Source organism: Euprymna scolopes, chromosome 2 (genome assembly GCF_053919585.1).
Source record: "Euprymna scolopes isolate OS-2025 chromosome 2, ASM5391958v1, whole genome shotgun sequence".
Taxonomy (NCBI): Eukaryota; Metazoa; Mollusca; class Cephalopoda; order Sepiida; family Sepiolidae; genus Euprymna; species Euprymna scolopes.
The window spans coordinates 71,439,309-71,453,304 of NC_136483.1; the positions used below are offsets into that span (position 1 = coordinate 71,439,309).

Genomic DNA, 13,996 nt, shown 5'->3' on the forward strand with positions numbered 1-13,996 from the left:
GTGTCTTACTTAAAAGAGCGGTTCATCAGGAACTTGTTTATGTTGGACTTGAAGACATCCAAGTTGTAATCAGGTGGGAAACAGGCAAACGGAAGAGAGTTCCACAGGTGTGCATTTCTAAGAAAGAAGCTTTGTTCATGGAATGTACATTTTAATTTAGGCACAGATAAAGAGTGGGGAAAAATTACTGACTGGTTTCAGCTAGACTGGTGTTTTTTGTGAAAGACCGGTGAGGGGGGGGGTACCAGAAATTGGAGCTCAGACGAGCACCTGCCATGGAAATAACGATAAAACAAAGATAAGCTCGCAACGTCTCTTCTGTGGGAGAGAGGTTGCAGGGAAGAGACAAGGGCATCCCCCACTAAACCACGAAGTCTATTTTGTACTCTGTCAAGGCAGGATAGGCTGTTTTTAGCAGCTCCTGTCCAGATATGGCAGCAGTGCTCCATCCTTGGACGTACCTGGCTTTTATATAGATAGACTGCATCAGCAGGGAGATATCTACTGGAGCGGTAGAAGGATCCCACCATTTTTCCAGCAACCTTGGCAACAGATTTGATGTACGTGTTCCATTTCAGATCAGGAGTAAAGGTCAATCCCAGAAGCTTATCAAAACATGGAGCCTCCCCAAGACGAGTCATCCATTTCAATTGATGCCAGATGGGGATCAGAGCGTTGATGATGTAAAGACAGAAGCTTGGTTTTAGATGCATTAAAAGTAACCAGCCACCTCTCCCCCATTGTACCACACGCTCAAAAGCAGAAGAGAGAGAATCAGAGAGAACTTTGTCATTTACGGCCTTTCATGTGTTGATGGTCGTGCATACATGTCAACGAATGATTTAAGTATATGTTTTGGGAGATCATTATTAATTCATACCTTATCGTTTTTGTTATTTACATCACTGCAACATGGCAATTCATTAGATACTATTGGTTTCACTTAACATCATTATTTTGATTTCCGAATTTCGCTACAATAACAAAGAGGAACCAAAATGTTTACAAACATTCTCATTAATTATATTTGAAAGCAATATTTTTCTTCCAAATATATGTGCATAAATAAGGATATTTTTTTGGAATATTGCCCATAACGGATACACCATTTATATTTAAGATATTGCACTTCACAATTTGCTGGGCATTTGCAATAACCATTGACAAGTCTCAAAATACTGTGTATCGACAAGTACTGAGAACAACATAATAAACATACATTTTGTCTATTTTGTTTTCCATTTAAACAAACTGAGCCACAGAAACGCGTAGCCAGGTACAGCTAGTGTTAAATAAATTTATTTTATTTTGACTTTTGCTTTCTGTTTAGCAGAAGTCTTGCTGGTGCATACAGAGAAAAAGCCCTTTTTGATCAATACTTAGGTAATTTCAGTTTAATTTTAAAACTCTACTAGACCAGCTTTTCTTGTGAATGTTTTGCAAGAGAGAACCATAGTTTGAAGTTCAGTTGAGCACTTGCCATGAAAATAATGATAGAGCAGAGACAGACTTGCAACATCATTTCTCTCAGAAAGACATTACAAGGAGGAGAAAAGGACATCACCTACTGGGTTTCAAAATTGGTTTAATACATGCAGAAAAGAGTGCTCTGAGCAGCTCTACTGCAGATGTGGAAACAGTACTCCATCTTAGAATGTATTTGACTCTTTTACAGTTAGAAAATTGCATCGAAAGTGAGATACATTCTGGAGTGGTAGAATGATTCGACCATGTTTCCAGCAATCTTTGCAACAAATTTGATGCAAGTCTTCCATCCCAGATCAGGAGTGAAGATCAGTTTGACGGAACATGATGAAGTTGGCATTCTCTATGCGTTGTTTAATGGAGCAACTTCAGCCAAGTAACAGCAAAATTCTGAGAACACTTCATAAATCTGGATGGCAAACTGTGCAAAGATGCAAATTGAAGAGAGCCAGATTTGATACAAACGCTTTCTTGCCCGCTCTTGGCTCAGTCCAATTCACAAACCAATCTTAACAGCATCATGCAAAGTTACAGATTTGACCAAAAAGCAAGTAAAACTGCATACAGATCAATCATATATTTACCTTCCTGCATGGAAAAATCAAACTTGAGGGGTTCAGTGTTAGATCAGTGTCTTTCATTAGGGCCGCACACTCTTAATACTCAAAATCTGTAACTTGTAGAACTGATTGTCAGTTTGATTAAAATAGGTTCAGAGATCTAGAACAGAATTTATAGAAATGAGTTCAACAAACCTTTCTGTTGTTGGATCAGCAGAATTTAAAGGGTATTTGAGTTCAATAATTTCTCCATTTTTCTCCTTGAGTTGACCCTGATTTTCCATATAATGCTGGACCAGTTCTGCCAAAGTTGCAAATTTTTCTCCTCCATATAAGTCATAATAATCACCAGTACTTTGAATCTTGATATGAGTTACTTCTCCATTACGCCTAGAAGAAAAAAAAATAAATAAAAAAATACAAATGATATAAGGATTACCAAGTTTATCAAATGATATTTTGATACCAAAATTTAGTAAATTAAATTGGCAAATCAGAGACATAAATCTTTATTCAATGAAAGAACTCATTTTACATCAATAATTTAACGATAATTAAAAATAATTTACCAGATGATAATTTGGAATGAGTTTTGAAATTTTTAGGATTCAAAAGGATTAAATTTGTGATCGTCTAAAAAACTTTGAGGCATTTTATAATCAATACAAATACAGACAAAAAAGAACATGAAAAGGAAAAAGTGAAAAAAATAATAGTTTATATCTTATCGTTGGGACAATTAATCAGAATTTGAATGGGAAAAATCAGAATTTTTTTGAATATTGGAATAGGCAAAATTTGAGCCTATTTTCTGATACCAAAAACGATTCTTTCATGTGTTGTTTTTTTATGTTTGTTTGTTTAAAATTCAATTTTCCATTGTTGGTACTAATGATAAAATGATAAATATTTATTGATATTAAACTACCAGTAAAACTAAAACCTATAGAAGAACCCTCACAAGTGTGCTTTCAAATTTTGCAAAATTATATTCACATATAACATGGTTTTACGATAATCTAAAAAAAAAAAAAAAAAAAAAAAAAACAAATATACAGGGTAGAATGATAAAATTGTTTCCATAGAAAAGATGACATGATTCCATTTCCATTTGATGAAAACCGGTTTTCTTTTTTTGTTGCAAACCATCTACTAGTTCAGTTGTGTATAAATAAATCCCAAGAATGATAGGAGCCTTCTACTATGTCTGAAAATGACATAATGTTCAACTCTGGTTGTGATAGCAGGAATCAGCACCAGCTTACGTCCAAAGAGACCCAGGCTTGGTTTCAGAAGGAGTACTACAACTTTGTACCCTTCTCTCCCAACCTGAACCCGCTGGACTACTTCATTTGGTCATATGTTGAGAACATCACCAACATGACCTCTCACAATACCAAAGACAGCCTGATTGCTGCCATCTGCCGAGCATTTGCCAACCTCCCACTGGCGCTTGTGGAAAAGGTATGCTCCCAGTTCCGGACCAGTATTAAGGTGGTGATTTATGCTGAAGGCCTCAATCACCACCTCAATACGAGTTCGAAACACATTGAATAGATGTCAGTTCTACTACATAATCAAGTTACCTGAATTGATTTTTTTTCAATAATAATTTTAAAATAAAGCTGTAGTGCAACACTTTTCTTGCTCTAGGGCTTTATAATTTGTAAAATGTTTTTGACTTGTAAATGGGGCTATGAGACTAATGGATTCGCCAATCATTTTTATAACCAACAGCTGTGCTAAACAACCAATGAAAACGTCCAAAATTATTATAAAAATTGTCGAATTTTGGATTCAATCAGTTCGCCGTTTACTACGTCACGGACTGCATTTAATTCTTCGCCGCCATCTTTGTTCAACACAATGTCTCAAAACTTAACATAATTTTATAAAGCTTTAGGGCGACACTTATCGCTCCAGCCTGTATAGCTTAATATTTAGAATTTTTTTTATTTTTTAAAATCGAAATCTGTATTTGCATTGGAATCAAGAATTTAGTAGATAATTGTATAAGAATCAGGAAAAAATATTGGAGTCATCCCATCACTATTATCTATATAAAGTTATCTTGCGGATTTCTTGCCAACAGACCTAAATAACATTACATTTGCCAAATTTCTATTAGGGGAAGAGAGAGACAAGAGAAAAACGGTTTATATATATAAAGTTATCTTCTTGGCTAGTATAGTATGAAATTTTTCAATCTCCTTAAATCAATGTTATTCACATAACGAAAAGGAAACACAAACCTCTTTTTATAGGCTAAATATAATATGCGGTTCAATAATATTTTCAATAACCTAAACTGCAGGAGATGCACCATTAACTTTTATTGGAAAAGCAACAGATATGATTGACCAATGATATCATTCCATTTGTTATAGATAAATATTTTTGCAAATGGCTTCCAAAAATTAATTTTACATGTATGTAGTTTGTCACATTTTTTTTACGACTTTATTTCTGTTAATTATTGCAAATAACGTTTAATATAATTCAATTGTAAGTTACACTCTGGAAGTTGAAGGTTCAATCCTCAGTGTAGGTTAAACTCAAAATACAATTGCGAATTATTTAGGGCTTCTACTTAGTCAAGCTACCCTGTGGATTAAATAAAGGGTTCTGTTCAAAATTTTGTGTAGATTTCTGAATTCAACAGAAAAAGTCCTTGAGTTTGACAAGATACACCTGAAGAAGGTCAGAGGTGACATCGATTGAAACGAAAAAATAACACTCAAGATGAAAACAATAGTCTGAATAATCCAAATAATATGAATTATTAATCCTCATCTAAAAAAAAATTCAGAAACATAGAACGGTTCTCAGTTTTTCTAACTTGCAAAATTCTTGATTTAAAATTAATAGATTGATAGCGATAAAAGAAGGTAAATGTTAGAGAAAGACAGATTATAAGAACACACATACACATTTGAAGGCTTAAAAATGAATCTTCAAATTTTTCAATCAAACCCGAGACTAGTTTTGTTAGTAAAGGTTACACGCTTTGCAAGAAAAAAAAAAATCCTTTTGCACATGGTTCCATTGCATTACAATGGAAAAAGTTTTTAAACTGACACTATACTCTTTTACACAGAACTAAAACCAAATATTCAACAAGTCACACTATTTCAGAGTCGGCTAGGTTTGTCATTAGATTTTAGTGACCAACTGATATTGTAATAAATAAAGTTCAATTTAAAAATTTATTTTAAATAACACTCTTACAAATAATCGCTTTAGTTAAAAGTTGATGCATTTTATTTGGTTTTCTTTCTAACTTACAACTTTTTCTATAATTTGAAATAAATATAAAAATAGAGAGAAGTTTTGTTTCACACATGGTTAGGTTTCATTATGGCATGAAATTCAACAATAAGTTTAAACGTTTATTAGTTCATAGTTTAAGCCTTTAAAATACTGATTTTCTTTAATACTCTAAAACAAAGTCATTTTTAAGACAAAACACTATTACGAATAAAATATAAAAAAATATTTTTATAAAATATTTTATTCAAACACAATTGAAATTAAAAATACAATCAGCCAATTTTGAGTCAATTCAGCTTGTAGAGATATCAAGTTGAGGTTATTTTTAACATTAATAATGGAGATTTAGTATATGTCTGTCTGAAGTTGAAACTATACTATTACTTCTATTAAATTGTATTATCTTTTAACGCTCAATTCAGGAAAGTGATATCTGTTCTGTTTTCATGAAACCACTCTCTCAAGCATTACCTCCTCCTCCTCCTTTAGAAGGGTAATGTAGTACATGTTCGTTTATCATGTTATCTTTCCAGGCTAGTAAAAATATACAACCAGTAGAATATATTTGCTAGTTATCTACATTATATTTCTCTTAGTCTGTGTTTGTTCATTCTATATTTTCTCAGAAACTACCGGAAGATCTGACTAAAATTTTGTATGGATCTTTTTTATGATAAAGTGCAACAAACTAAGTATTATGGTAGCCGTTTCATGAACAGTTAGGGATTAATAGGGATTAGTCAGTAGAATATGTTTACTCCCACTCTTTCTTGGAAACTACTGAGCCGATCTGGCTGAAACTTTGTATGGACCTTTGTTATAAGGTGCAGCAAAATAAGTATTATGGTATCTGTTTGATGCACAGTTAGGGATTAATAGAATTAGTATTAAATGCAAAAAATGACCACAAATTTAAGCATATTCCGCCATCTATTTGGTATAAAGCATCTATTCTAAGTCAATGGGCCATAACTTTTGACCGTTTTTTAACAGGCTAAAAAGTCTATTTATTATTGTTGTTGTTGTAACCACTCATTTAGTGTTGACAATTACATAAACTCATCATTGCTATAAATAGTTAATGATGGCAATAACTTGGTATCGTTGGCATGATTTTATCAAGTAGGCACATTCAGTAATATAATCAGCAGCATTTCCAGAATTAATTTTCTTTCTTTTAGATGATATCAAATAATTTTCCTGCATTGATAAGTAGACATTTAAAAATCCAACCCAAAATGCTTGGAAATCTTAAGTAATGACCTGGGTGCAACCATTAAGAAATTTAGGATAATTGATATAAGTTTGCATCATCTTTATATTTAATCATTAGGGCTACGACAACAGAATATTCTTTTCACTGTTTTGACACGTGAGTATATATCCGACCGAGGACCACATCACTCTATATAAAAGCATATAAGTTATCAACGGATACACACTGGAGAGTCAAAACAATGAAAAAAATAGCCCTATTAATCATCATCTAGTACAGGCATTGACGGCTATGACTCACTATCCATCTCTCTCCCTCAAAGCATTTATGAATTCATTGTTGCTCATCATTTTTGATATTGCCCAGGTATTCAGACTGTCAACATATGTTTCATGCTATCGTCCTCTGCTTCTTCTACCCACGATCTTTTCCATCAAACTAATCTGCTCTATTCTACTTTTTCTGTAGACATGGCCATGAATCTCACTTGTCTTTTTCGTACTGTCCTTATTAGATACCTTTCCGTGTTTGGTATTTTTAATACCTTTTGTTTTTTTTCTGTCCAGGATATCTTCAAAATTCTCCTCATGAACCAATTTTCAGTTGCCTCTAGTCTTTTCCTCATGGCGTTGGTGATTGCCCAGCACTCACAATCATATAAAAGAACAGACCATGCATACATTCGGAGTATTCTAAATTTGATGTCTATTTTAATGTTTCTGTTATTTAATAATAAAATTATAAAAGATAAAATAGTTTGCTTAAAACATTGCTGGTAAACACAAATATGTAAGTGTTTAAGGAGACAGCTAGCAATGTAGTAGTTATACCGGGATGGTGAATTGATGAACTGGAGTGATAAAATGTGTTTGATAATTTTGAGAGACCTCTCTTCAAAAGGAAAGGTAGACCGGGGAATACTAACAGAGATGTTTAGGCAATTTTTAAAAGGTCAGAGTGCTCCCACTTTAGGGGCATTGGCTTGACTCTCCTCATGTTTAAACCTTGTGTCACATCTTCTTGAGGTGGGAAAAATATATAACAGCTCCCAGTCTAAAAACGTCATGGTGTGAGTCGCCAACAGCTGCTGAAAACTTAAATATAAGCCAGTGCCAGGTAGTAGCCGTGTGTTACCTGGCACTATGCTCTCCAATACTGACTCACCTAGGTTTTGCACTCTGAGCACAATTCTAGTCTTTTGAAAATGAAAGATGTCAATTAATGAGTATGGATATTAATTTGGAAAATGTTGATTTAAAAAAAAAAAAAAAATTAGTGTTTGTCCAGATTCCTCTCCTCTCCAACAAATTTGAATTTTTATAAGCTCCCCGTGTTAAGAATAGCTTTCTAAAATCTTCCAAGCTTGAGTTATTTGGAATTATTTCCATTGTTTTCAAGAGGACATTGTAGTATTGTTGCTGTTCGTTTGGTCATAAAATTTGATTTTCTTATTTAAAAATAAAGCTACCTGATAACTTTACATGATTTTTGGTGTACGACATTTTCTTTCAGTCATGGGTACATGTGTATCATGAAGATTTTTTAAAATTTTATTTTTTTAATATAGTGAGGATTCAAGACAACCACCAAATTTTGCTTGCAACTTACACTTTCAATTAAATATAGATATTTTTTTTCTTTTTTAAAACGTTAGTATATGTTCCAAATATGCATCACAAAATCCAAGCAGTCATCCAAAATCTCAAAGCAAAATTAAAATATCTTTTTAAAATTTTTAAGTCAGGAAAAAGGCAAAATCTCTTAATAAAACTATCAGAGAAGATCTCGTGTCTGTGCGTATTTCTCACCTATATGTAACTTTGATAAAAATACACCAAATTATTCTATTTACTAATAATCGAATAAAATATTTCATTATTTGGTTTTCTAATACTTTCAAATTAGCTTAACAAAATATTTTCAAAGATGTGACCGTACTCCTATTTAAAATGCGCGCCAAACCATGCACATTTACATCGACTTCAGATTGACAACATCCGTCAACAACACCATATCCTTTTCTCTCCAGGAGGGAATGACCCCCTCAGGCTTAATACCATCAGAAAAGAAAAACATCAATCTTCTTTGAAAAGGTACATTACACCGAAAGTCTCAGAAAATATTTTTAAAATAATGATTTTAATTATTTAATGAAATATTTCATCACATTGGATTTTCTAATATTTTCAAAATTAACCTTACAAAATGTTTTCAAAGATGTAACCAAACTCCTATTGGGTAATTGAACGTTTATTGAAATAAAAAATGAGAGAAAACTAAAATGAATTGCAAAAAAAGTTACGTTGGGTCGATTTCTATTAGTATTTTGTTTAATTTTGGAGTTTTGGGTGATTATCGAGTCTTGAAAGAAGACCGTCTCATGTCAGCCATCTTGTTCTAATGTAGCTATTCAGCACTACTGTTGTTTTAAAATTTAAGTTAAAACACAAAAAACTCCTCCAGGTAGGTAGAAGAGTAACTTATCTTGACGTTAATGACACCTACTTGTTATATTGTTTATTTACCACTTTTCAGTTTGTTGCGTATAGTAAAACACATCCAACAATTGTAATTGTGACTATTTTCCTATCTCAGTCCTTCACCCGGGTAACGCCGGTTAAATACAGCCAGTTAATTAAAAAAAAAAAAGATCTCTTTTAATACTCCCCCCTTACCTTCCCTACTCTTATTTTGTTCTGGTTAGAAAACACTTTGACCTAATTTGACAAGTTCTTAAACATCAGAGTGAAAGAGGAAATGAGAGTAATGTGAGAGAGAATGAAGTAATGAGGGAAAATAAATTAAACAAAAAAATATATATATATAAAATAAAATAAACTATAAGAATCAGAAACATTAAAGAAATAGGAATTAAATGACCCAGTATATTAAATAAGAGACCCCCCCTTCACTTCCGGGGGTGGGGGGGCATTAGTGAGGCCCTTTCAAGTAACTTTCAGTCATTCACTCTCAAGCATTTAAATTTGCAGCTGGTCTGAAGAAGCTGTTGTGTGCAGTTGAAATAAATTATCAAAACTTATAATGAATGGATTATTAGGTACATGTAAAATGATTGGCCGATCCCCTAAAATGTAAAAACATTTTTACTTTCACCCCCTCCCCCTTCAATCAAAAATTCACCAAAATTCAAGAAATCAACCAATTTTAATGAAATGTTCAGCTTTGAAAGAACTCATTATATATATATATATATATATATATATATATATATATATATATATATATACGATATATCGTAAATGGAAGCATATTATTTTGTGTAAACATGATATTTTTACTAAAAATTATATTTTTAAGTACCAAAAAACAAATGAATTTATTTTTGCTTTTTTTTTTTTCCTGAAAATAAAGTATTATAGATGTTAATTAAAATTTAAAAAAAAATATTTATGAGGAGCGTTCCAAAACCAACGTCTCCTATTTTTTATTTTGCCAAAATAGATCAGAGAGAATAGAAAATTTTATTAATATGATGACTGAATTTCTGCATTTATAACCTGAAAGTTTCATTCTGTTTCAGATATTGATGGTGTCAGACTAAGAAAGCAACCCCTGTCATGGATGTGCATCAGAAACAGACGTGCCATGGAGAATGGTGGTGACTATGAAGAAAAATAAACTTTGAAGCACAAAAGGTCATCCATTTTAATGGTACCACTCCCGTCTTTGTCGCTCTTCAACTGTTACAGTTAAAAAAAAAATCGGAGGCTTTACTTTTGGAATGACCCTTGTATATTAAACGAGAAAGCCTATAGAGTTATGTTAATGAAATCAATATAACTTAACTTGAAGAAAAATTAATTTCTCGAACTAACAATATTGCCATTGAATTAAGCAGTGTTTATTCAATATTTTCACACACATATATATATATATATATATATATATATATATATATATATATATATAATTGCAAAACTATTTTATGCGATTTTAATAACAGTTTCGGAAAAATTTTAAATGTGATATTCTAATATTTCCCTTGTATGCATGAACAGGTAAACATTGCTTTACAATCTTGAAAAAGAAAATGAAAAAAATTGAGGCCCAAGGCCACTAAGAAAAAATTATTTAAAAAATGGGATGATTTCTAACGATTAATTTGAAGGCGTATAGGTGAACAGAACAGAGAAGAAAAAATGTAAGTTTGTAACTTTCATTAATAATCATTTTCTTTCAAATTTGAATTAAGAATTGTTCTAGCTTATTTTTAATGAATAATAAAATTTAAGAATAAAATTGCTAAAATTGATGCAGTGTGCAGTTTGTAATTAAGAAATAAAGTTTTGAACATTTTTCAAAAATTTTATTTAAAATTCTTAGGAAAACATTGGCAAACAGACGTCATCAATAATTTTTAGAGTATTACTGAATAAAAAAATACTTCTACCAAATGATTTTTTAGAAAAAAAATAAATTCTTACTTCTGTACATTCAAAAATATTCTAATTAAGTATTTCATTTTTTTATTAGAAATAAATTAAACAAAATTATTACAATATGCGTGTTCTATATTTTTATGAAAATCAGAGGGCACTTTGTATTCATATTTGATTGCAAACGTTTTCTTTTGCCCAACCAGCATTTTTCTTTTTTTTTTTTTAAATAATTATGCAATCTTCAGTAATTTATTTTAACTATATACATTAATTTTCTTTTATAGATTAACTTTGGTTTTATCTTTCAAACAATCAAAATTTAAATCTAAACTAAAAATAGATAATTATGATAGGTTATATTTTCTGCAATTTTTTTTCAATAACTATAGATTGTATAACCTTTTCCATACATTTATCCATATAATAAAAGTGAATGTACATGTGTCTGGCTTACTCAAATAATCACATATGCATATCTGATTTTATGAGCAAAGAGAGGAGGCTTTATCTTAATATAATAAAATATAAAGGAAGAATTTCTTTCACTTTTAATGGACAAAAACATATTCCCTTGTTTTTAATATTTTTCTGACTAAAATAGGAATTAATCCCCAAGCACACAGACGCTTTTTAATAATCGTTATTGATAAACAAAAAATTACTACTCCTCCTGCCCAGACAATGCTTGATTATCTTGCTAGTTATTTATATATTGCTTTATATTGCACTCTCTACAGGAATCATCATATAAGTCTAACTCACTTGGATTTAATGATTATTTGATACTTTTGCCGTATAAAGATCATGCTATTGTCGGATCATTCAGACTGTTTATGGAAAATATTGAAAGGTGCCAAACGAAAGTTTTGTCTTCTTTACGGGCAAATATTGACCAATTTTTTCAATGAAAGATATTATTTCATCAGTATGAAGCTAATTCAATGAAAAATTAATTGGAATATGAAAACAATATCCTTGATCAATTATTGGACAATTTTTATAAAACCTTTAGAAAATCAAAATTTAAATTAAGAAAAAAAAAAAATAATTCATTGTAAGGTAAGTTTCAGGAATAAATCTTTATTTTGGAATAACAAATAATTGCTTGAAAATAAAAATGTTTGATTTTTTTATGATTGTCTTCTTTCTATGATTCTATCATTCCAATCAAAATAAGTTTTTTTATAATAAACCAATGAGATAGTAAACAAATGTTTTCTTCATAATTTTTTTGTCTTGGGGTTAAGGCGCTCAGCATTTTGGCACTTTCCAGTGTTTTCTGTAAACCACCTAGATGATTACGACAATAGGAAGGTCCTTATACTGCATAAGTACTGAATGATTATTCATATATGCTTAAGCAAAAATCATTCTTTTAACTATACATGCAAAACAAAAATGAGATAGGTGTTGTTGCAATATTTTTGAATCATAATGGGGTATGATCCCTCACAATTAGGACATTCTATTTATAAACGCTGCTGCTAGGAACTGACAAATCAAATTAACTCACGTTCTGCTATTAACCAATCAGAAATCAGAATTGCTACATAAAAATTAAACCTTTTTAGCAACATTGCATATATTTTCTTCGTGTAAACATGAAAATGATCTTCTGCTCTTTGGCTGCAAAATTATAAAGTCTGGAACCTGTACAGAACAGATGTCTACTGAGAATTCATCTCCAGGACTTGTAGAGAATAACTACCCATCGGAAACTCTTCTGAAACTAAACATGGCTTCCAACTCAGAAGGTTATGGACCCGGCATAAGACTTTATTTTGATGAATCAGAATCAAAATTCGAATTTTGGCAAGTGAAATTTGTAGGATATTTATGCATTCAAAAGTTAGACAAAGTAATTCAGGCACAACCTGAAAACAAACGACACTGACTTTATTGAAAAGAATGCAACTGTCTTTGTGGAATTAATACAGTGCTTAGATGACTGAAGTCTATCACTGGTAATGAGATAAGCCCTGGATGATGACTGCAAAGCATTGAACATATCAAGAGAGCATCATTTATCGAAAGGAAAACCCAAAATTATCTCTTTATACACCGAACTGACATCTCTAAAATGTATGGAAGTCGAGATGATTACAGATTATAAGGGCCGAAACAGCAAATTCATTAAAAATATCTAGCGAAGTTATTAGTGACAGTCTGTTAATCTCCATGGTACTTAAAGGGCTACTAAGTGATTTCAAGCCATTTACCACCGTGATAACCGAGAAAGAAAAACCCACAACTTTTAGTCAATTCAAGGTGGTACTCAGGAGTTACGAGGAAACCGAGAAAATGATCACAGAAAAAAACGAATCTAGAAATATCATGAAATTTAAAAATACACCAAAATTTAATTATACCTTTACCTTGAATAAAAACTGCAACTTTTCCAAAAATAATTTTTCTCCTAAGAAAAGTACAAAAATTATTTGCTACAATTGTGGACAACCTAATCACAAGAGTTTCCAATGTAGATACAAGAATTTCAAAGGAGACTCCATTAAAAATGTGGAGAGCTCCATTAGTGAACATACATTTTTATTTTCATGTACGTTTGACGCTTCAACAAACAGTAACAATTTTCTTGTCGATTGTGGTGCAACGGCACATGTAATTACAGAGGAATCTGATTTTACCAATTTTGATTCCAACTTTAACTCTGAGAGTCGAGTAAACTATATTGTTTTGAAGAGAGGCGATGCTAAAATCTTGCTAAGGAACAATAAAGGTGAACTTTGTTTCTGTATTCTGGAAAATGCTCTTCTAATACCGAAATTTAAACAAAATGTTTTTTTAATTCAATTTTCACCTCAAACAAGGCATAGTGTCACTTTGAAGTAGGAGGCTACTATCGGGGACATAATTTGCGGGAGCATTATGAAGGGAGATGAGTAGCAAGATGTTTGTTCACTTTATACTTGAATTTCTGCATATCATTACAGTTGAGAAAGCAGAATCCTGGAAGGGAGTTCCAAAGACTTGTAGTTCTGGGGAAGAAACTATTAGAGTAAAAGGCTTTCTTACACCTAGGGATCTCTACTGTAAAGGAGTGGGAC

At 31.6% G+C, this 13,996-nt stretch overlaps 1 protein-coding gene across 1 annotated transcript in view; it reads right to left on the minus strand.

The window, feature by feature from the left end:
• The window catches only part of LOC145292170 (tyrosine-protein phosphatase non-receptor type 11-like), a 120,878-nt gene that overhangs the window by 39,334 nt on the left and 67,548 nt on the right, over positions 1–13,996 (minus strand). Inside the window, exon 3 of the mRNA XM_080138417.1 lies at positions 2,241–2,435. Coding sequence (XP_079994543.1) covers positions 2,241–2,435 — 195 coding nt within the window. The remainder of the gene's footprint in view (positions 1–2,240; positions 2,436–13,996) is intronic.